General features: G+C 36.6%; 1 protein-coding gene across 1 annotated transcript in view; it reads left to right on the forward strand.

Annotated features, from left to right (window-relative positions):
- The window catches only part of DOCK2 (dedicator of cytokinesis 2), a 167,752-nt gene that overhangs the window by 96,480 nt on the left and 45,465 nt on the right, over window positions 1–25,807 (forward strand). The window contains exons 28-29 of the mRNA XM_062003141.1: window positions 8,245–8,343; window positions 9,548–9,642. Of these exons, the coding sequence (XP_061859125.1) occupies window positions 8,245–8,343; window positions 9,548–9,642 (194 nt within the window). The remainder of the gene's footprint in view (window positions 1–8,244; window positions 8,344–9,547; window positions 9,643–25,807) is intronic.

The raw sequence follows: 25,807 nt of genomic DNA on the forward strand, positions 1-25,807 counted from the left end.
AATACTTCTCATATTTCAGATACAAAATAAAACTTTTCCAACAGTTGCTAGATACATCTTTGGTTGCCCTTTAAACTAAAAATATGATTTCTGTGCACTTTATCCCTACTTTCATCTGTGGGAGTGACTAGCAACTTGACAGAACAACATGAATTTCATGTAACATCTTTCCATAGCTTTGCTGCCTTCAAAAGCAGGATGGTGTTTCATCTTGTGTAAGAGTTACTTAGCTGGAAAAACATATGAAAGGTTCGTACATATACATCTTGGATGGTGTAAAGCAGTGTGTCACTACATCTTCCTTCCTTGATGGAAAAGTCCCCATTTATCCAGTCTGGAGGCATTTTACATTGTCTGTTGATGTAGTACCAATTCTCTGTGGGTCAATTCACCTATGTATATTGGAGTTCCTGTCTATACACCTGCTTGAATCTGTCCCAGTTTTGTTTTCCTCTACTGTGACTGAAAAAGCAGAGAACAACATTATTCTAGTGAGCGTCCCTGTGCCAGAGCCTTGTTTGTAAGCAACAGAATTAACAGAGCAGGTTCAGGGAAATTACCCCTGTGTCTCCATTTAATGCAACATTTTGTTACCAGAATCTTGAGGATCCTGGTGAAAGCTTCTGGATGTGTTGGGATGATTTTTTTTTTTTATGCTCTTTCATAGATTCATCATCTAGGTCCTGGGAAAGCCTCTTTATAAACATTTGTGTGATTTCCTGATGATCAAAGTGCCAAGTTAACTTCTTTGAGACTGGCTGAGTGTGAAAGGTTGCTTGAAAGGAAAGCATTAAAAGTTATCCTGGCTTTGGTCAATGTATATTTGCAGGGTATGCTGAGTATGTTTTTGTTTACCCTTCACCACTTCCACAGGCCAGAACAGACCATAGTTAGCTTTCAACCCACAAGAACAGTAGTCAAAATCACTATTCTTCAAAAGGAGCTATAAATACAACAGTGGCTTATTGACTCATTTCCAGCCTGGGTTTGTTGTTTATTTTACAAAATTAAACAAAGTGCTAGAGTACCATTACAATACTCTTAATGTGCAAGGGGACAAATGACAGTTTGAACTGCCAAATTAAAAATACTTTGACACTAGTATACATTTTTGAATATCAGGAAAAGTACCGAGCTCCTCACACTGAAAGTTTATCTGCTTGGTACAGCTGCTAAAAGGGGAATAGTGACTTAAAATAAGATTCATGTTAATTTCTCAGGAGCTTGGATCTTTCAGCTTACTGAGCTATGCCTAAGTAAAAGGGCAGACTCCAACCTAGCAAAAGGGATATCAATCATGTAAGACATTGCTGATTTTAATCTCAGCCTAAGACATGGCTGCATATTGGCATTTGCAAATGTTTCAATACTGCTTTGTGTGTACTTTGACAAAATCGATATTTGTTCTTCAAGAAGAATCTCTGGTGCTAAAGAGACTTAAAGGTTTTTCCATTAATATCTTCAGGATTTGGTGAGATATTGATGGCCTGGTAACAAGAAACAATGCGGTATTGGAAGCTCAAGTGCAGCTGTGTTATTGCACAAAATGAAAGAACATAACAAAATCTTATGTAATTTACAATAAAATGTATTGGTGGATTCTTTAGAGATTACTATTAATTAGTCCTAAACAGACACAGGTGGTAGGTTTGTTTGTGTAATTGATGCAAGATGTTGGAAAATTGTTTTTATTGGGCCTTATTTTCTTTGTGAGAATAATTTAAAAGCAAGAGGCTAATGTATGGAGCAATATGAATTTCAGAATTTTGAAGCAGAACTGTTATGATCAAGCTTTGTTTTAACTGTTCACAAATATATTGTATTAGTCTCATCAAGGACCATGTAGTTGAAGCTTAATTTAATTTTTCTGTCTTCAGTGAGTGTAGCTGGAAAATAAAATCAATTAGGGTGGCTTAGTTCTGGGAATACAGGAGGTGGCTCTGTTTAGTTTTAAGGAAGTGAATCAGCATCCAAGACATTCATCTTCACAACATGTGTAAATTTAAAATATATGGCTTAGAAATAAAAGACATTACTGCACTTTAATGACCTGAAATTGATCAGTTCTACCCTTTCCACTTTGGCCCTGCTGATCTCCCTTGCAGCTAGTGCATTTTGCTTTGTAGTCCTACACAGCTGTCGATTCCATGTGGGCTTTTTTTCTGCTGTCAGGTATCATACCTCTGTGTAGGGGACTAGCTCCAGCTCATCCCAGCCATTGTATCACTGCCTTTACATTCATGATTTGATTTCCAGTCATTTTAAATGCAGGAGACTGGCCAAGTTTTACTACAGTAAACAAGACTGGGATGACATTTTTTATCTTATTCTTTCCCTGTATTTTGTGTGTGTGTTTTCTTTGTTTCTGTGGAGTACTGACTGCATCATCTTTGACATGGTAATGAGTGAGCTAGGCCCCTTGGCAGGACAAGCCATGCTTTGCCAACTTCACTGGCCATCTGGTTTAGTGACGAGAGGGAAACGGAATAACACTTCAAATAAGAAGTCAGTAGCCTGGCATGACCAGGAAACTTGGGATTCTCAGTGGATATCCTAACATAGCAGAGCAGGAAGTTTTTGTTGGCCTATGAGACAATCTGGAAACTAGCTAAAGTAATTTTGGTGAAACTGCATCCTTGCCCGAAGGCAAGGATGGAGAATCTCATCTGACACAGCAGACCTGAGACTGAGAGCATGGACAACAGTGGTTCAGGGAGGAAGTGAAACAGGTGTTTGTGAGGTTTTTTTGGAAGCTCTGTACCTGACAAGCTTGTTCGGTTTGCAAGCAATGGTTGCAGGCTAAATGACTGCCCTCTCCATTCTAAATAATGCTATCCATAACTTCCTTGTACATACACTTTGAAGATGAACACAATGTTAATATTTTGGGACAAGTAGTAAATTATACCAACTATGACATAAATACAAGTTAAATCAATTACAGTAGAGTGTTCATCCTAGCCATAGACTACAGTAGAATTTCTGGAGTGGATTTACAGCACAAAACCAACCAAACAACAAAGCCCAGCAGTAACAAAAAACATTGCAGGGAATGAAAAACCTTCTATTTGGAATATTGCTGGGAAATCAACACAAAGATAAATAAATAAATATAGATGACAAAGGATATACTCTAAAAAGATCATCCCACTTTTATGTCATACCATAAACCATTGTCTTACTGCCTTTATCTGTCTGACAAAATCCCAGATAAGTTTGAAATTGTCTTGATTGTCTAACTTGTATCTTCAAATCTTACAGAGCAGCTGCTATTACTAGATCATTGTGTTATAAAATTGTCCTATATTCTTCCATATGGTATTTTGTTATTTCTGTATCCTTTTGGCTGAAACATATGAATGGAAAGAATAGAGTAGAATAAGGTAAAACACCCCAGCATGTTTTCAGCCACAAATCAAAAGCTGTCCGCAAGATTTAGAAGCAGGATGCTTAACGTTTTATTCAGTCAGCTATAAAAGACAAGAGAAAACCAATGACCTATATGAATGTAAAAATGGAAAACTGAAAATTCAGACCTACTGAGAGCTGAAGAATCTGTTATTGTAAATGAATTATTAGTAAGGTGCACTTGTTCACAAGGTACAAGTCTGTGGGGATTAGGAGCTATTTCCCATTTCAGGCATACTCTAGGCATCTGATGAATGCTCGAGGTTGATCCATAGCAGCCAATCCTATGTTTACATTACAGCTAGAATCAGAACATTTCAGGACCATACGTGCATTGGCAGTGACATCTATTTCTGGGGAGGAAACAGAACTACCACATTAGCAGTTCACATCAAATTGTGCTTATTTTTTTTCATTTCAGAGTGCTATTGTTCAATGTTTGCATAATATGATAGAGGTATTTGTGCTAACCTCTACATATGCCACAGTTCTCGAGGCTTAATATTGTTTTCTGAGGAAAAGTCATTGTAGCCCTTCAGGGCATCACTAAGCATCTTCCATACTTTTCTGGTAATTGTATTGCTCTTTAGCTCATGACAGGGAAGAAGTGTGAAGACTCAATAGTTTTGTGAAGACAGTTTTTTGAGAGGCCTCTTCAATTATGTGCTTTTGCTATAAAATGAATATTGATGATTTTTAACATGGCATTGAAACAGTTGATGGGTTAGCTTTGGTTTAATTACATTAAGGATAATGTATGTGTCACTTTTCCTTCAGAAAGACGTTTTCACTGTTTATGAACAAAAATGATACAGACTTATTTGACCTGTAGAAATTCTTGGTCACCTCTTCTATGTACACCATTTTTACAATTACTGTCACTAGTATATGATGAGTTTTGAAACTTCTCAGAACCTGAAAGGGAGTTCAGAATTTAATCTCTGTAGTATGATGGCTTCTTACACCATAAAAATGTTGAATCTTCTGGGTGAAATGCTTTGCTCAATGCAGAAAACTGCATTAATCAAATGTAAACCATCATTACTGAATATAGGGATATAGATCGTGAGGATGGTGGTACATGCCTTACATTAATTATAAGCTTACACAAACTAAGTGTCTAAATATTGAGTCTCCTTCCTTAGAGGTCTTCAAGACCCGCCTGGACATGTTCCTATGCGACCTGATCTAGGTGAACCTGCTTCTGCAGGGGGGGTTGGACTAGATGATCTCTAAATGTCCCTTCCAATCCCTACCATTCTATGATTCTCTTATGCTAAAAAGTAGATATAACAATAACTACATTTACATTGGCATTCAGAAGCCTTTGAACTGTTATGAATTATTTGTATTTCTTTTTTATCTACTTTTTAATGAAGCATTTGGGTTTGTTTACGCCGGGGCTCTATGTTGGTTAAGTGCTCTGTTAATGAGGATAAATGTTACCTAAGTGCCTAAATATCCTCCTTAGTCCTTCCAGAAGTACACCTGTATGGATTACCCACCCTACAGCCACTGAAATATTCCTGCTGTATTAGAATCAAAGTGAAGCTTCATTCTGTGTTGTATCTGTTGCTGTGTGTTTTTCTAGTGCATTAGCTTTATTTATTCTTGTGGCGCCAGTATTATTCGAAGTTACTACGGCAACCTGTCACCATCTGCTTTTGTAAAGTATGCTGGGGTTTAGTTGCTAGGTGTTGAAGTTTGTCATCTTACTCATATGTCCCTAATGTTTTTCAGATGTTTCTTCCTGTTCATGTTGCATCCACAGCTGACAGGCACTTTAACAACAGAGGAAAAGATTCTGCAGTCTTTCTGCTTGACCTTAGAAAGCCCTGTTTGTTTTACAGAACACAACTGTCACATCTTTTGATGTACTTTGTATACACTCAACCAAAACAGCCCACCTTAGCCACTAATTTGTTAAAGTGAGCCAGCATTAAAGTTGATTTGAATTTGATTTAATTCTGGTTTTTGAAAAATGGACAGGGAGTTTGAGTGTTTCCCAAGACATTCTGTCCTCCCATTTTCATTTGACTACCTATTTACTCACGTTTCTACTTCTGATACAAGTGCAATGTTCATGCTATCCATTTCCTTAATTCTTTACACATTTTTTGAAAGGCTATCAGCCAATTGGTTAATTTAAAATAGTAGAATTCAGTGCACTTTCTGTTCTTCTTTTACATTTCAATGGAAATTCATGTTTTCAAGTTGAAAAACCTATACTTCATTAGGTATCTTGATAGTGCTGCAGTGTATTCGGAGTTAGTTCAAGTTTTTTTTTTCTGTTAGTATTATCTAATCAGTCAGATCTTTACTTTGGTACATTTATACATTTGACTTGTTTCTAATTAACCTTTTCTACTATAATTCCCAGAGTAAATCCTAACAAGCCTAAGCACAGCTGGAATGACTTGTTAGAATTCTATCTGAAGAACTTCACTTTCTCTGCCACAGTGTTTTTTATACTATTCAATCCCTTCATACAAAACTTGACATAGTGAAATAATTTTTTGAATCATAAGCTTTAGACTATTGTGTTTGATTCTGAATTTCTTCTGTCCACCTAGAGAGCATGCACTCTGCATTCAAAGTGTAATAGATAGTTCTTGTGCAAAACTTACTGTATTTTCAAGCAGTTCATGCTCCTCACATATTCTAGTAAGAAATACTTATCAGCATACCAGAATTTCAGTGTCTACATAGAGATATTTAAAGATTTGATCACAGCTTTTGATAGTCCCATATTACCTTTAAGTTCTACCAGTGGGAATGATAATGCTGAGGGTGCATGAATACTTCCAAGATCTGAAGCTGCATCTGAGAAGTGAATCTTTATTGCTGGTGTTTGGGGATCAGGGGGGAGGGGCAAGCTTTTAACCTATAAAGAAGCCAGCAGTTAATTTCTAATAGTTAAGATTGCTGGCAAGAAAATTGCTACAGATCAAATAGCATTAATGTATTTTCCTGCTTTACAATTACATGGAAATGAGGGAGGGAGTTGTTGTAGAAAACCAGCTTTAGTCTCACCTTTTCTTGTGTATCACTCAGTCTCACTGATGTGGATTTGACAGGTTTGGTGGGAGATGCTGGCCAGCAATATGTGATCTTTGCTTAAGACTCTTTTCAGTAGTTAAGGCATATCATCTGTTAATTTTCAAATCACCATACTCAGTTACTAAGAATAGCCATTCGTGCTGTACCATAATCACAGATATAGCCAGACATATTTTAAAAGTTGTTTTCAACAAAAGAAATAACCTCCTTAAAGTCTTCATGCCTTTAAGCAACATCATATATCAGTTCAATGTTTGTGGAGATATGCTGCTTATTTCAAGAAACGATTATTTAACAGAGTAGGTGATATATTTAACACGAGTCATTCTGTGGTGAACGTTTAACTACTAAAAATACAAGCTGTTTTTCATGTACAGTTCTCTAACTTCTGTCAGTAATCTTTTTTTCTAAATGCAGACATCAGAAGAAAACCCCCCACACAATTTCATTACTGAATATCTTGCAATTCATTATTACTTTCAGCTATACATTTAACATCACAGTAAAGACTTGACTGATCCATAACTGTAAAAGTGAACTACTACAGCATTTCTGTTTAGAAGAGCATCAGTACCCGAGAACACACGATTCCTTACCTGAAAGCTTTGGGTTTACCTGCAGAAAATGTGTCTTCTTAGCCTTAAAAAGTAGACAAGCCTCTCACTAGCACTAATGTTACTCCAAAAGAAGGTATAATAAGTCCTTTATGTTGTAATTGTCACTGTTTATGTGCAAGAAGTGTGCTGGGTCTGCTCACGTAGGGATAAATAAATAAATAAAAGGCAGCACAAACTGAACAGCAGCTAACATAGGAAAGTACAAGACCTCTAGTGGCCATAACCTGAAGTTAAAGAAGGCTTCCCTTCTCTAAGTGCTACACAAAATGGTTGGGTACGACAAAGTGCAGCTGGTACTTTGGGAACGTGTGCCTTTGTTACCTTTCTCATGTAACAGAAGTAGAAAGTGAATCAGAGTTAAGCAGATATTCTGCTCCAGTGCCAGGTGGGAATTAAATTCAGGTCAGAGAGGCTGGTGAGTCGCTTGTATCAATTGTAAAGCAGCCTGATAAAAAGATCCAAGTATATCTAGAAAATCATTTACCATGCTCATCTACTAGATCATCTCTTATTTTAATAAAATCAATGTATTTAAAGCAGGTTCACTTTTAAAACAATAATTAGAACTTTAGCAAATGAAAAGGCATCAATAAGGTGGATTCTTCTGTCTTAAAGGAAAACTGCAAATCATTAAGCTAACTGTCGTTACTTGAGAGAGAAATGTCTGTGATTTTCAGTAAGTTACAGTCAAAACCTAGGATTATAAACCATTTGATAACTTTCAGCATTTTTACTTGAGAAAAATGACACAAAAAATTGCTTTTGAGGAAGTTTGAAAGCATTTTGAGAGATAAAAGTAATAGTATTATGTAGTAGTTTTATAGAGTCCTTTAACAGATACTTTAAGGCCTATAGAATGTAAAAAATATGTTTTCTTCACATGAATTCCCAATGGGAGAATCCTGGGCAATGTCACATGCTCTAAAGGTAGTATTGAGTTGTCTTTACATGTCAAGTCTTCTTGTCACAGTGTGTGTTTCCACACGGTGTTTCATAGATGATACAACTCTCTTATCAGACCCCCTTGCCAAGATAGCCTTTCAATTATCATTTTCAAATTCTTAGTGTGTTTCTTTCTTTTAGGCTTTGCTTTAGAAAAAATACAATCCAATATCTTGGGTAATCTTCACATGTTGACTTCTACCTGCTTTTCTTTCAGAGCCATTTTGTGGCATGCATGACGGCGATCTTAAACCAGATGAACAACCAGCATTATTCAGTTTACATTGAAACTTTTCAGACAAGTTCAGAACTAGTGGTGAGTACAAAATAGTTGTGAAGGTGATAAACTAGCATAACTATTTTGCTTTCTGTGAAAAATCAGTAGTATTGGTTTGGAGTATCTTGTCTGAGTCTTCCTAAAATGAAGCCTCTTTCTTTACTTTTTCTGTCTCTATGTCATTGTGTTGCCTCCATTTTTTAATGGTGGCCTTGGACAATACTGTCATCAGAAGTTTGGAAAGACGTAGATGTAACTGCTGCTGACCCCAGCACCAAGGTGCTAATACAAGAATCAAGATTAAGTAATGGGAGCTTTGTGTTACATTGTTCTGAGGGGAGAAAAAAAACCCCAAACCAACCCTCAACAGTTACAGTAGCTGCTTTGCTCTTGCAACACATCATTTAACAATATTTGGTGTATATTCTAGTTTGTACCAGTGGTCACTATGTTCTAGAAGGTTTTAGTAGTCCCATATCAGTCCTTTTACACTCCTAACACAACTCTAAAATAAGTCTAGGTATTGGCAAAGGTTTTTATTACACTATCAAAATTTGCCCCTGGAGGTAATAATTTCAAGTTATAAGGTTTGCCCATTTTTCTTTCAGTTCATAGAGGTGCCATGCTCACACATCAAAACTTGGGTAGATTTTGCAGCTCTTCCTGTGCTTTGTTTTGTTTACTTGGAAATATAACAGTATCTTAACATAATTTCAGCTTCTGAGCAGATTGGATACTTGGCCCTATAAGTTTCAGTAATCCTTAAACTCCTTGAACAGTTCTGCAGAGGAAGGGAAAAAAAATACTATCATCTCTAAATATTTCTAGGAAAAGAGGTAGTTTTTGTTTTGTATGAAAGCCTCTGTTAGTGCCTTCAATTTTTAATTTAGAATACTAAATTTGGGCTAAATAAAACTCCTATTTTTTCACATCTATTAATTTTTTATGCATAGTGAGGTTGTTTTTGTAATTAATAAAATATTCAACAACATTACTCCCAATTTTTGCTTTTTCATTCATTTATGGCTTATCTTTTCATAAGAGCCCAGTGTATAGACTGAGACTTTTATTTGCAATCTGAGACAGACAGGACTTCAGTTCCAATATTGGATTTACTGGTACCACCAGGCATTTTACCACTGACTTCATTGGGAGCAAAGTGGAGCCCTCCTTCTTATGTCTTCAATCACAGCAGGAACACTTAAACTTTGCTACAGAGTCACAAATTTACCTTATTTTCTAGGACTTCTTGATGGAAACATTCATCATGTTCAAAGATCTCATTGGAAAGAATGTTTACCCTTCAGACTGGATGGCAATGAGCATGGTGCAGAACAGGTAAAACGGGACTGGAGGATCAGTGCTCATGTTCTCTGTGCTCATGAGAATTGCACTCGTTTTGTGTCTTACAAAAAGTTTTGCGATGCAATCTAAAGTGATTGTATCATTCCTGTTTGGTGGATGCCAAGAAGGTTGTAATCTGAAATAATTTACTGGCAATGCATTAAATAGCTAGTTACCTCTACTTCCAGTCCATTTACAGTGGAATGGAAAAAGGAAGCATTTAGTAGTAGAGGGGAAGTACATAGTTGGTCTCCATAGTGATACTGAATAGAAACCAAACTGTAGAAGGCCTGATTAAGCTTAAAAGTCCAATTTTTGTACAGGGTTAGAATATTCTCACTAATGGGTCAGCGAGTTCATTGCAATGTAAGAGTTAGCAAACACTGTTTTCTTTCCACAGCAGTGTGATTGCTTGGGTTGCTGAAAGGTCTGATGAGAAAGAGCAAATCTTTGAGTACAAAGCACTATTTGTAGGAGGAAGTTGAATTCATGGTATTTACTGTAGCTCACATCATCGAGGCAATGTGTTGCTATACTACAGATCATCCTGGGTTTCATGATTGATTACTTCTAACTCAGGTACATTGCCTCTATAGATCAAGCTGGCATGTAAGCAAAAGTTTGTATAATAAAATTTATCAAGCTCCCTATTGTTTGCTTTAAAAGAACTTGCTACTAATAAGAAATCTTTGAGTACTGTTATTACAAAATTGACTTAAAGAAATATCGTTTGGACACAAACTGCACAGATTGTACACCTTTACCTTCAGCTATCATCTGTCTGTTTTGGTGTCACCATAAATAATGTTGGGATAAGCAAAGTATTGCTTGATATCTGTTAAACCACAGGACTGCTTTTGTCTTAGTCTTAGGATTGCAAGTAGCATAAGTGAAATATCACTCACAAAGATTTTGCTGCCATGTGAATTCTTTTCAATTTATCATTTCCACAACATGTGATGCTGAATTGGAAAGGAAAGAAAAGTTATTTTCATGCCCCTCCACCACTGATAATGATTTTAGACAGCTGGCTTGGGCCAGCATATCACAGATGGATTCTTTCAGGGTATCTTTAAAATACTGCTTTTTTGAAAAGGAAGGAAATGTCTTTCCCTTGAGGTGTGAGTTGTGTTGTTTCTTATGGGTATCAGTTAGAAATGAGTGTTTTTGTCAACAAAGAAGGGCAAAAAAGTTAGTTGACTCAATTTGTTTATTTGTGGAACTTGTATGTGAAGAAGAGTCTTCTGAAAATATGAACATGTAGAGGTTTGACAAACATCTGCATGTGTTGAAATTGAATGAAAAAGTATCTGTGAGCAGGTGACCACCTTACCTTGTAGATTTATTTTAATTTGATATATTTCCTCCTCATCATCCTGGTGGAAATCATGCCTAAAAATCTCACAGAAAGGGATCAGAATTTGAGGGGGGAAAAAATCTCTTCATTTACTTTTTAAAGTTTGTTTGGATGTAAACTTCAGAGCAGAATTGGCAAGGGGAATTTTCATCATCTGTACTATTCTTTTAGTCTTCTAGAAATTGCAGTAACACTGAGTTTCCTAGAAGTCATGGAGAGATTAGACTAAGTTTTAAGTCTCAAAGTTGCAGGTCCACAGATGCTGTTTATTTGAAACGTCACAGTTATGTGATTTTACTCTTCCAGATTTATATTGAAAAGGAGAGAACTGAGGATATTTAATAAAGTTGATAATCTCCTGGGAGAGTTTGATCTTGAGAAAAATATTTGCTAAGAAAATTTACAGCATTATAATACCAAATTTTGGTATTGGGTACATTTTCATCTAGGATTTGAAATGAATGATGTTAAATGAAAAGGTTTTCTTTTTTTATTTTCCACGATTCAAAGGGAGAATTACACTTCTAGTGGGTAGTGACAATGGCAGTGAGGCATCGAGTGCCTAAAGCTCACTTTCTGTCACTCATTACCCTAATGGTCATGCAGATAGGTCACTAATCTCCCTTCTGAGTTGGGGAGATACATGTGTGCTCATGGATGGGCTCATTCATGGTAAGATTCTGCAAATGATAGTTGTTTCATCCCATTTATTTCTCTGTCTGAGCCAGTCTTTGGCCTTTATAGGTAAAATTTTATTCAGTGCACATTCTTATCTTACTGCTCCTGCTGCAATTTGCAATTATTTTTAATGTAGCAAAGATTACTCTTAAAAAGTATCAGCTTAGTACTAAAGCAACCTGACAGTTTTTTATTATATGTAAGCATATCAAACCTTTCATATGTCAAACTGCTTCTCTTATCTAGGAAATGCTGTTAACATCTGCATTATTCACATGTATAGGATTTATCTCTTATTCTTTGAGGGCAGGGGAAGTATCAGTCCTTGTTCAAAGAGCATGCCTTTGGGACTTGGGGGTTAGTCTGGCTGTATCTATGTTGCATCAGTTAATACCATTAGAAATTCATTTGTGGTACTGTGCATTCTTTGACAACGCCTCAGAATGACTCTGAACTGTGACGGACAGCTTGGTCCAGGCAGGCTTTGTTGCCTTAAATCTCATCCTGTATTGGACAAATCTAATGAAAATACTTAAAGAAAAAAATATAGCATTAAAAAACCCCACAAACAAGTTTAGAAGCTATTTAACAGTGCTTCTGTAAACACATTGCTTACCTCAATTGACTTGGCACTGTTTACACTCTTTGATTATGCTGCTGTTCCCAAGATTATATAAGGAAATGAGTTACTGATCTTAGTTCCATGTCTTAATTTTATGTTATATCAACAACTGGAAAGGGAGATTTTTGTTATTAGCCTTTATACAGATTTAGTCTTGGTTTATTTTCTTGTTGGTTGGTGTTTTTTTGAGGAGGTGAGTGTTCTATGAAATAAATATAAGACTAATTTAGTTTTCTAGATTTATCTTTATTAACATGCTTTACTCCAAACCAGAGAAGTAGCAGCGAAAAATTCCCAAGGGATCAGACTGGGATTTTTTGCAATAACAAGAAGACCAGAAAACAGAGTAATAAAAAAATCCCACAGAAAGTACTAGCACAGCTAAGGTTTTGCATTCTTAAGTCACCTGTTTTGAGCTGGAGTCTACACACAGACCTTTTTATGCCCTGAAGGAGATATTTTACCTAAAGAGTCTCCCCTTTCTGAATTTGCAAAAGTATTAGTTATAGGCTGTAAGGCATGTCTGTTGTGTAACTGAGCCAATGGCAAAATGTAGTTGGCACTTCTTCCCTACAGCCATCCAACATAGTCTGACAGTCTCCCCCGATGATCTCTTGTCTTTTGTACCTAGCAAGGAGAGTGAGCATTGGATGGATTTTGCTGTGGGATATACTGCAGTACAGAACTGTAAAAAAAGAATACATTTACTTAGAGACAGAGGAAAGAGAAGAGTGTAACTAATACCGTGGGTCTGGTCCTGTTTGTGGGTGAAAGCTGTCTGTAATGAGCAGGACAATCTAATGCCTCTTACACATAGATAAAGACAGATAGTGCATGTATGGTATCAGGGATATTTCTGCTAAGTGTTAGATGTCTGGCATAGGTGTGGGAAAAAGAATGAGCAGGCTGCTTCTACAGTCCAAAGGAAGGGAGAACGAACACCTTCAGGTATAGGAGTAGCTGTGGTAGGTGAGTGAAAGAATGGGAGTAGAAGCTTAATCAAATAAATTTACTTAGTCAAGCTTTGCCTCTAATAGGATGGAATGATTTAACTCGTATTGCTTTAAATCACTATTTATAAATAGCATACTGTTTGCTCTCAAATCATGTTCTGATTCCCAAAGTCCACTTGAAGGCTGTGTGTACCAGTCCCACTGGACGGGGAGTATTTTATTAACAACTCAGAATCAAAAAGCAGAAAGAACTACTTTTTTATTTGTTACTTTATTTTAATGTTGTTTTTCCTTCCATTAACAGCAAGATGGGAAGAACACCTTTTTTTTGTGGCGTGCTAGGTGGGGCAGAACACTTTGGGAAATAGCAAAATCCTTGTTGAGGTCATGAGGATATATCTGAGTTATTTTTGTGATCCTCTGTGGTAGCTTTCATTAACTTTTGTTCTAATGAAGGTTGCTTACTGTGCACTTGTAACTAGTTGCTACTGCTTGTATGTGCACTTTATTCCATTTCTGGTACTTAGATTATTGGCTATTAGCTTATTAAAAGCAGTAATTCCTAGGTACATGTCATTTGTGGGGAAACGCTTTGTGGGTTTGGATAATACCATACAGCCTGCATATCTCTCAGCTGTTCATAATTTAGAGGCACATAATTCCTCCCAGGAAATTCATGTACCTCATTGCCAACATGAAGTGCACAGGGAGTCGGATTTGCTGAAAGGAAAAGGTTAGTGGGGTTAGCAACTAAAGGGAAAGTATTCACATTCCTTCCTTCTATTCCTCTGGGCTTTGAAGTGGCAATTGCTCACACAGAGGTTGCAAGTACTTGATCTTATCGTAATTACTACCTTGAATCCATTTTGGTCGGTGTCCAGTTTGCAGTGGCATAATAAGCACTTTTGTTGTTGGTGTGTCCATTGGAGTTTTTTCAATCCTTGTTGACATTATATTTTGGTATTTCAAAATAAAATGAAACAGGTTTTCACTAGTACATTTCAAGGTCAGATCCTATTTGCTACCAAACTCACATGAGACAACACTGTAGGGTATCTTCTAACACTATTACTTGGGCTTTTTCTAAAAGATATTTTTATTATCTGTATATCTGAGTGTTTTCAGACATTGGGTGGAATCAAGTGTTCCCCAACCCTTTTAAGTCTCACTTGAAAGGTTTAGCACTCCAGGTATTTGGCAAAAGGGCTGGCAATGTTGCCAATTTTCTTTCATTATACATACTAAAAATAGCTGCTTATTTGCTGATGAACTGCTTTGTAACACCCTCAGGACCTGGTTCTCATGTAGCTCACATGTTGGAGCAGCATTATGAATTCAGCAAAACCTCATTATGTCTTCAAACCAGTGCCACCTCTATCCAAGTACCTCACCATTTCTCAGTCTGCCAGGAACTGCAAATCCTGTTGGCACCATTGGGTCTCATCCAAACAGCAAAAAGAGGGAGAATATGTTCCTATTCATCACCTAGCAAGGGACAGTAGGGATTTCTTTTTTACAAAAAGAACAGTGGGGATTTGAGATCTGTTGGGGCTTTTTTTCATGCATCATCTGTGAATGGCTTATGTTGAATATAACTTCTGAAAACCATCTTTTCCACACTCTATATACACATGTTTCTGAGCAACTCTAGCTTTGAATAGAAAACACCTTTTTCAGAAGAAGTAGCTGTTTATGGTCTTGTGCTGTGAAACTTGCCAAAATGTTGCTTTTTACTTTCTGAGGAGGTGGCATTTTAGAAGTTGTAGACTCAGTCTTTAAGTAACAAGCACATAGACAATATTTTCTTGGAAACTTTTAAAGAGAAAATCTGAACAGAAAAAACCCATTACAAAACCTTTTTTTTTTGTAATTAGTATGAAGTCATTCTACTATAGGAAATGTAGAAGTAAACTCAGATTTATTCTACCCAGCTATGCTTTAACAGTTTGCTATAAACATTGCCTGGCTCATCATTTATTTTGCAGAGAATAAAAAGGAGGATTTATTTATTTATTCTAAGAGGAAAATAAAAGTAGTTTAGCTTAGTTTCACTCTTGTTTTAAAGACATCTTAAGAGTGAAGATTCATTTCTATAACTCAGGTAGGATGACACTGTTGCAGTTCATTTTGCACAAAGCCAGAGTTTAGAAGTCTGATCTGTTGTATACAAGTAACTCCTTTCTTTGATCTTATTTTCCTCTGGCAACTTTTGACTGGCCTAACCATACTTGACAGAAATGCAGTTGTTTTTCTCAAAGGCTTGAATTTTCAGGGGGTTAGAATGCATTTACACATGGGCTTAGTGCATATTGAGGAACTTTGAAATTTTAATTTATGAATAAGTATTTGAAACAACAAATGTAAACATCTAATGTAAGTATTCCTTTATGCACACATGTGCAAAAGGGTAAATGAAGTATTATAACAAGTTAAAACAGTTGGTACTGTTTAGTCATTGCTTTAATCGTGTACAGTAGTAAGATATGTCCTTGGACAGTTTTTCTTTGCTAGGAGACTAAAGGTGTCTTTTCTGGAAGGCAATTTCCCCTTTAGTGTAGTCCCTTTCAGAGGCAAAGGGCATTTTTTGTTTGTTTTTCTTGCTGGGATTTTTGGTATATAGAGTCTCAGTGTTGTCAGATTTGTATCTCTTTTCCATTAAATCTAAGTAACTGTTTCCTAGTTGGTCTTTCCCTGTCCCTGCAGAAATTGGTACGTGTAATGGAGCAAATGGCATAAGGTTAGTCCTGGGAAAATGGAATAAAGCAGATAAAGAAAACAGGCAGTTGTTTCACTGTGGGTTTTAAATTTACCTCCGTGGAGACTTACACTTCCAGCTGTGGCTGATATGTCTGACTGAGTCATTTAATGCTTTGCTGTCATTTATAAGCCTAGCAGAGAGCGTCTCTTCCATCTGTAGGTGTTTGGATCTGCTTGTGCCTGATGTAACCCCACTTTTCAATCACTTACAACTTTCTAGTACCAGATCGTTCAAGATGTTCATTCTACACCAACTCTGCATGTTGCTTGTTGTTACCCATGCTGTGGAATTATTTGCTTACCAAGAATCTAAACACTTAATTATGTGGTGGCTGCAGCAGATCTTCTACTCAGCAAGATAGGCCATTGCATATCATGGTTGTGGTACACAATGGATGCCTATTATGTCTTGACTGCAGTCATTTAGTCTTTTACCTAAAATACAGAGAGAAAACCCACTGTGAGATAGCCCTTTCCCACTCCCACTGCAGAGTATCACATCTTTCTTGCTATCTGCTGCCAGGAGTCTTCTGCTTGCAGACTGTGTATGAGGTCTCCTGAAGTCTTCAGTGGAGAGAACAGCTCAACACACAAAAACAATGTGGAGAGAACAGCTCAATACACAAACATAACATGTTAGTTTGGTGTTTTCAAAAAGTCAGTAAGATAAATGGTTATTTTTCCAAATACAGCTTTGACTATAGATATCTCTAAAGTTATTTGCCATGTAGCCTCTTCTAAAATATTTTTCTTTATTGATTTCAAGTATTTTAATGGTAGTAAAACATTTGGAGATTAAGACAATGAGTAGTGTTTTCCACTCTGCAAAACATGCATGTAAATCAGTAAAAAGATAATGGAGATTACCCAGATACACTGTTTTAAAAATGTTACTACAGAAAAGACTGAAAAGATAAATTCAGTATTCATCATTTATTCATCACTCAGTATGCATCATTTTAAGATGTTATTGTCAATCTTTCTGTGCTCCCCTTTCTGACAAGTAACTTTGGTCAGCACTTCATAGCTTAAGAGTTTTTCAGGAGACTGAGTATAAACAATACAATAAATAAATACATATTTAACTTCATTTTGAACAGTTACTTTCATTTTATTTAAACATCAACATCACAAAATAACCCTGCTGGTGCATTATGCATTTGCTGCATAATGATCTTATTTTAAAGTCATAATCTTCTGATTCAGTGCAACTTCTTCTGCATTGATACAGTTTTGGCTGTAAAGTACAAAGCTCAAGTGAACAGCAGCTAGACAAGAGGCAGATGCATAGCTATCTGTACCTGTAATCACAGATCATATTGTTAGCTTCAGAAAAAGCTATGCTTCTCTAAAAGTAAAGAAATAGTGTTTTCTGGACAAAATGTATTCACTTGCCAAATATTTTAAACAAGAATATCTTAAAGTTCAAAAGTATATTTACTATGTTAAAATGTAGGTATAGAGAAGGGGTTTCAAATACAGAAAGCTAACAGGGAAGGAAAAAGCAGTACCCAAATACTAGATTTTAACTTTAAAGTTTTATGGTGAGATAACAAAGCATAGAGCTACTTTAAAAAGCTACAAACAACATAAAAACCCCAAGACGGTACTATCCAGTGTTAGCCATTAGTTTAACCTGATTCTCTAATTTTAATCTCTTAATGTGTGAAATAATAAAAGTGTTTCTATAAATAGGCTCTAGAAAATGTTCACCAAAGTATCCCCTCTGCACTCTTCTTAGATATATCAAAATGAAGGCTAAATGGTAGATACAAATGTTACAGTAAGAGTAAATTAGTGCCAACAGGTGGAAAAATGGAGTACCTTCACAATATCAATTTAAACTTTCTTCAAAAGTGAAGGCTGTAAGGTTTTTTTTCATTAGTGCATGACACCCTGATATAAACATGTCAAGCCCTTGCACTCATGTATACTGACTCGATTTCAGCTTATTCCCAGATTTGATCTGACACCAAAGATGATTTTTTTCATTCAGAATATTACTACTCTGAAAAACAATTAGATGATTAGATGGAATGCACAAGAATAAGGACACTAGGCTGAAATGAGAACATACAATAAAAGGAAAATGGTTGAAACTACCTTTCAAACTGTTACTTATATCAGAGTCCTTAATGACAGCGTTTTGTATGCTTAGTTTTCAAGCTCTGAAGTTTCTTAAAGTATGCTAAATGTCTCATTTTCAAAAGAATTTGGCATAAATGTGTATCTAATATGTAGTTTTGAAAATGCATTTTGATTCCTAAGTGAGAGATAAGCAGGCTTTAAAACATACTTTAGGTAGATGCTGAAGGAAAAACTACATGCAGAGAGATTGTTGGCTGAGCCAAGAGATATCAGATGGAAACTAGGCTTGTATAGCATCAAAGCCATTGCTCATTCTTGTCTTCAGGTGTTGCTTTTGTACTGCTGTCAAATGAACTCCTATTTCAGAGTATGTTTTATTTTTATATGCTTGGCATAGCTACTCAAGGTAATTTTTCAGATAACTCTAATAAAGAAAAATAATTGCATATAACAATTTATAATCGAGACAAGAGAAACTGAATCGTGATTGTTTTTAAGCAGTTGTCTTCTGACCATGCTACTCAGACAGACTCTCTGGTTGTACAATGGAAAAGAATTAAGGAAAATGCCAATTGCTTTTATCATTAGAATTCAGTATGAATTGTACAAAAACTATTCTTCAGTCTACAGTGATACAGAGTTGACACAAGGGAGAAATATGATTAAATTGTACTATTTTCTTTGCACCACTGGCCATATTTTCCCAGTTACCATGGAAGTGGATTGCTTCCTAAATGTTGCAGTTATTGTGCTCTTAATAACGAGGTTTCACACAGATACAAGGCTTTAAAATCGTGTTTCCATCTTGCATTGCCCTTCATTTCTAAATCAATGATAACTTGCCACTTCATTATGAGATAATTTCTGCTCTTACTTTGTAAAGATTTTTTGTTATCTTCTTTTCACCTGCTCTCTCAGGCTTTCTCCTGCTGCTCTGTGTTTGCCACTAAAATAGTAAATGTGCTTTTTTTTTTAATCTCTCCTATCACACTGATTGCTTGTCTGATCTCTCTTCTGCGTATTTTGGATCTTCTAGGTTTAGTTTATAATTGCTGATCCCTGTTTCAGTTGTTGACAATGATGGGCATTTGGGATTGAGTCTGACCCACTTGGCTAGCCTTCTCTTGATTTAACGTGCCACCTTCTAGCTTTGCACACAAGAAGGAAGAGAAAAGCTGGCAGAAGCTGACAAGAGACTCAGTTGACTTCAACTGCTTTTCCTTTGTGTTTGTTTCATGTTAAAATACCTACCAGGTGTCTTTTGTAGAGCATTTTATGAGGATGCCATTATCCAGTCAGCATAAATTATGTGGCAGTGTTAATTTTTGCCCTCTTATTTCCTACTCCAGATTTCTTATGACTAGCACACTGGCAAGACAATATCTATCAGAACTCAGAAAAGATCTTTGAAATAGTAGTCAGTGTGTCCTCTGTGCTTTGAAAGGACTCCCCTTATATTCCTTATCTGCTCAAGTAGAGGATTCACTCATGAAAGTGCTGATTGATCAGCCTTTAGGGGTTATAAAAAGATCTCCTGCCAAACTGGATTCAGTCCAATTCCTTCTGACTTATGGACCAAGTTCTGTGAAGGAAAAGCACTTAAGATTTGTGGGAGGAAGTTCTGAGTTTTAAAACTATCTGTGCCTTCATAGGTTTTCAGATGTAATTTTAATCAAAATAATGTTCTAGCACTTCAGTTGTTTCTTTCAGTAAAGGCTTTCACAACACACAAAGTAATCATAGAATCATGGAATGGTAGGGGTTGGAAGAGACCTTTAGAGATCATCTAGTCCAATCCCCTGCAGAAGCAGGTTCACCTAGATCAGGTCACATAGGAATATTCTTTTAAAGCTTATATCTGTTTTTCTGTGTCTGATTATGCAGTAAAAGTTGTACTTGCTTAATTTTTTCCACCTGTCATTGCATCAGTGCAATCACAGCTTCAGAAGACATAGTAAACTTGAGTTTGAGTTGATGTTCATAAATACCCAAATGAATTAATTCAGCCTTCAACTCAGTATCTGGATTATTAATTGAAAAGTTGAAGCAGTAAGTTTTAGAGTCTTGTCAACTTGAAAAGGCATTGAACTGAATCTCATTGCTGTTGAAGCACTGCTTTGAAAGAATTCATGTGTAAGAGTCTCAGGAAATTTCAGTTCATGATTTTGGGAAGATTTGGAATTGTGTATTCAATTTAGGAACCCTTTCCAAAATAATCTTCTGGACCCAGAAATGTTCAAAGTCTGAAACTAGGTGCAGAAGGCGGCCAGCTTTGGCAAAGCCACCTAAGAGAAGGCAATATCAATTTAGGGATTTTGGGGTTGTTTTTGATTGGGATTTTTTTTAGTGTAATCATCACTTTGTTTTGTGCTGCAAGGAGCTGATGCACTAATTCTAACTTGCTTGCTAAAAATAACATAGAGTTCCAGATCTATATTTTAGTTTTATCACCTATTTGCACTTCAAAAACAAGGACAATGTGCAGACCTATTTTACTTTTAAATAGAGAGTCATCATCTTCTAAGGAATAGCCTTGAAATCCTGCTTTGATTAACAACATCTTGTTTATGAATATGAAATAATTTCTTTGCTCCATTTCAGCCTCCCTGTTTTGTTTTGTTTGAGGGAGAATTGATTTGAAATAAAGTTTTTATCTTAAGATGACTTCTAAATTTTCAGCTTTGCCTGCCTTAGTTTCAAGTACTTAGATGTGTGTTCTAGATATAGAACAGTACCATAATAACATATAGAAATAATCTAAGTATGGTGGCAAAGGATTCTGTTTAATGGGCTTTTATTCAAGCCAAAATTAAACAAAAAATTCTCAACATTACAATGAAGTAAAGAAGCAGCAGCAAGTAATTTAGAAGAGGAAAGGGGATAGCTGAACCATGTCAATTCTGTTGCTGTCTGAAGCCAAAACCTTACCTTTTCATACCCAGATTCAGCCCAGAGACTTTAGCCTTCAACGATAAAATCTTCAGGCCCCAAAGGTTGGTACATACTGTAAATTCGCAGCATCAAGTCACATAAATTCAGGAAATGTCATGGAAATTATTGTGGATAAAGGTATTTCAGCATTTTTAGGTCACAATTATTTCAATTGATGAGAAATTAATTCCATATTAGGTAACTGTAAAAAAGTTATTGTAGTTAAAACCTGAAAGAACATACTTGTAGCTTGTGTGATGATGAAATTAAGGGAAAGTGTGACAAGGGAATGTTAAGCAGAAAAAAACCCCTAATGACATTAGCTATATGAGAAACCAAGATCCTGTACTTTGGTTAGTCTTGATCAGTCTAAACCTGCAAAGCAAAACTGACCATCAATCCTCAAAACTCCAATGATGGGTTATAGAATGAAGGGAAATTAAGTTATACTGTGACAAAATAATCCCTTTCAGTAACTTTTCTCTGTAACTTCTGAAGTCAGACAGTACATACTGTGTTTTCCTGGGCTGTCCTGGGGCACACTTTTTAACCATCTTTTCTAGCTGTATCTTCTCCACTATGTCAGTTAGAATTGATACCTGATATTAGGAATAATTCTGTAAGGAATGGTGACTTCTCCAATCCAATTACTCTCTCTTGCATTAATCTTTGATGTGCTTTGATAGTTCTTTGAATAGGAGTATGCTGCCAGTAATAATTAAAATGGTATTTTCTCTTGTTTTCATCAAAACCTCTAAGTGTTTTATAGAAACCTCTTTACCTCATACTTGTGCCTGGTTAAGTAGTATTCTTTTTTTTTGGTTAAAGGAGAGATGTAGGTATATAGAAATGAAATCACTGAGGTAGGATAGGAAGACATTGGCAGGAACCAGGAATAGAACTCAAACCTACTGTCTAAGTGACTTCCAATGACAGAAATGGATACACCCTTTAGGCAAGATACAAATGCATGAAAATATTTGGAACTTGACAGCCTGGAAGTACTGAGTGCTTCCTGAAAATGTGTCATTTCAGTATGTCAGATAAAAATATCTACAAGAATAAAAGGGATGATATTCAATTGTATAGAATCCTGTAAATATTTTCAATATTATCAGTAACTTTTACTGGATGTGAAGTACCTCAGTGTTTTACAGGTATCCTTGGGCCTTTTCATCTATGGCTAACATTAAATCACAATCTTTTCACAAATACTGTAAAATATGACACACAAGAAAGATATCCATCTTGTGAAATAGATTTGCACTAATAAATTTCATGTTTGTTTAAGTTATAATTATTTCTACTCTACCTTGCATAATATTTCTGTGCTAAAAGATAAAGTATCTGAAGGTGTAGAGTTTTTTAATGTAAGTCAAATTATCGACATCGTATCAGATCCATAGAATCATAGAATGGTGGGGTTGGAAGGGACCTTTAGAGATCATCTAGTCCAACACCTCTGCAGAAGCAGGGTCACCTAGATCAGGTCATCTAGGAACATGTCCAGGCGGGTCCAAGGAAGGAGCCTCCACAACCCCTCCGGGCAGCCTGTGCCAGGGCTCCCTCATCATAACAATGAAATAGTTTTTTCTTATATTTAAATGGAACTTCTTGTGTTCCAGCTTCATCCCATCACCCCTTGTCCTGTTGCTGGCTACTATAGAAAAAAGTGCTGCCCCAATCTCCTGACACCCACCCTTGAGATATTGATAAATGTTAATAAGATCCCCCCTCAGTCTCCTCTTCTCCAGACTAAACAGCCCCAGTTCCCTCAGCCTTTCCTCGTATGAAAGATGTTCCAGTCCCTTGATCATCTTGGTGGCCCTGCGCTGGGCTGTCTCCAGCACTTCCCCATCCCTCTTGAGCTGAGGAGCCCAGAACTGGACACAAAGAGGATATTCTGGTGACATGTTGCACCATAGGTGCTAGAGTAGTGTGTAAATACACACAAGCTGGGAATAAAAAAGTCTCTAAAGTGGAGGACACCCCCTCCTACTCTGACAAAAGACATTCTGAGTGAAAGGAAATGCAACTCTGAGCAGCTGGAGCTGAAGAACTTGATTACGTGAGTTGGCAAGAAATAGACTTTGTAAATCAAAGGAGAATCTAGACCAATATAGTTCTACAGAAAAGATATGACTCTAAAAAGGCCTTGACCCAAAACTCCTACTCAGAAGCATAATAAGGATGCTGACAGACAGAATAACATGTGGGTGTCTGTGATTCTGCCTAGCTGTGTATCTTTTTTGTGCTGTCTGAAGTAGACCATTCTTCTTAGAACTTCCTATTTTTGTGAAGTCTTAAACAGTTTTTGTCCAGCATCAGGAGTTTTTGTAGAGATAAATGTACCCATGCAAGGGAAGTGTTCATCTTCTTGTGGTCAGTGTGGGGCAGCTTGCAGAGGAAATCACATCTTCCAGAAGTTTATCACCTAAAAGGCCAAAAAGAAAGTACAATAACCTCTTCAGAGCAACATGAACTGAAATTGCAGTGTATACACAAGGCAATTGTGTGATTACACAGAGATTGTTTAGTAGAGTGGCGACAGCCTGCAAGAACACTATTGAGCAGAATTAGATTTCTTGAACTCAAGGAGATTTGGTGACACTTAGCATCAGACCTTTAATTCAGGTGGCAAGATTAGCTCAGGTAGTGTTAAAAGATTAGATTAGACTATGCCCCAGGCTACTAGAAAGAAGCTCATCTGAATGTGTGGGATGATGCAATTGAGCAACACAGGCCTAGAAGTCCATTACCTTCCAACGCCACAGTTACTGTGATGGTTAAAACTGTAGTGTCCCTTGAAAAAAAAGGTCTTGGCAAGATGTCACACCATATTCCTTAATCATATTAGCATCACAAAGGAATGCTATGTGGATTGAAAGAAAATATTCTTCTTTAGGTTACTGCAAATACTTTTTTACCTCATGGAAAACCATATGATAACAAAGAATTTCAATCTGAACAGTCAGGTTGTAGCCCTAATGAAACAGTGCACTTCTTTGGACTGCTGCTTGGTGATTGAACAGCATTCTCTGTCAGGAGCCTGCCAAAAGCTGAGCTTTTGCTTTACCTCCCTCATTAACACACTGAATTTAGCCCTTGCCATCTTTAATTTATTTTGTATGTGTGTGGTGAGACTAAAATACATTTCACTGACTATTCTGTTTCTGGTGGTGGCTCATAAACAACTGCCTAGGGAATTGTGTAACAACGGAGCTGGGAAGAAGGAACATTTCACTGTATTCTTCCAGCCTCCAGTGACCAATGACATTTAGTAGTCTTCCCTTCTTTTATGTGTCTAATCACTGTTAAGCTGGTATAAAATGCAGACATTCACAGCATCCTGTGGAAGTGACTTGCATAGCTGAGCAAGGCTAGCATAAAAACTCTTTCTTTTTGCTTATTTTGAGTGCACATTCTGGTTTCATTCAGTGCTCTCCAATACTTGTATGAGACAGTCTGAACAATAAGTCTCTCATCTCCATGGTACTTTTGATTTTATAGATAACACCATATTCCTCCTCAGACACATAGTGTCCCTGACTGAAGAAACCAGGTCTCAGGCACAATCTCATAACTGTATTTGATCATTTCTTTGTCACATTTATCTGCTTGTTTTCTTTTTGTATTTGTTTATCTTTCTGAGATTAAACACCACACAGAATCTAACACAGATGTACAACATTCCATTGACATGGATGGATTTTTCTGTGCTCTTTTAAGCTTTTGCTAATAATTCTAATTCTTGATTTTTCTGATGTTATTACACACTGAGGCAGTGGGCTTTTCCAGACCCATCTATTATAACTATTAGGTCTTTTTTCCTGTTAGGTACTATCTTCCTTGGCAGTGAGTCATTGTATTTGTACAGTTAGGATTGGCTTTTCCTTGTGCTCCCCTCTCTCAGGTTGCAGTATGTTTGCCCCTGCAGTGTTTGCTGTTGAAATATTTCAACTCCAAAAAAAATGAATGCATGAAGCAGAGGAAAATGGGGTCACTTGTTTTCAAAACTGTAAATTGAATGATTCAAACAAACTTCATAAATATTTTAGAGGTGCAATTCATTTTCCTTTTGGAAATGTACCATGCTGGAAAGTTAGATGAAGAAATTAGCTTTGGAAATATGACTTAATCTTGCAGTATTAATAATGAGCAGAAATAGGTGCTGCTTTTCAAGCTAAGGGGATAAAGTTCACACTGTTCCTCTTGGAAGAAATAACTGTGTATTAACTCAGCTTTGAATGTGTTTTTATAATCAGCTTGAGGAGGAAGATGGGCAGAGGTGTCATCCTTCCTTCCCCTCCTGTGAGAAAACCAAAGAGCTGTACATAATATTTCTTTAATTGGGAAAATGCAGTGGCAGCTCCTAACTAAAAAAAGTGAGCCCAGGAACTCTTTCAGCTGTCAAACCTTTGAGGAGGAGGCAGTAATGCTCTTGTAAATCACTTGGTTTTGTCACAGAGAAGGTAAAATTACTCTCTGTGTTTTTTCTCAGAAATGCAATGTAGTGTGCAGCAGAGGAAAAGAAACTCTATTGTCTGAAGTTTTCAATGGAGAACAAGAAACTTTGACAATTATCTGCTTAATTTTTTTCTGTCAGACTATGAATAACATGCCATTGCCCTGAGTGTCCTCTGCTGTGTTCATGTGTGTGGGAACTTTCCATCTTCCAGTGTGCTCAGTGTTTAAATGTCTAGCCATCAATATCATAAGTGACTGCGATAGATTCCCAGGGATACATTCATTTCTCTGTATCCTTGCTTTTGT

This window comes from Colius striatus, chromosome 9 (genome assembly GCF_028858725.1).
Source record: "Colius striatus isolate bColStr4 chromosome 9, bColStr4.1.hap1, whole genome shotgun sequence".
Lineage (NCBI taxonomy): Eukaryota > Metazoa > Chordata > Aves > Coliiformes > Coliidae > Colius > Colius striatus.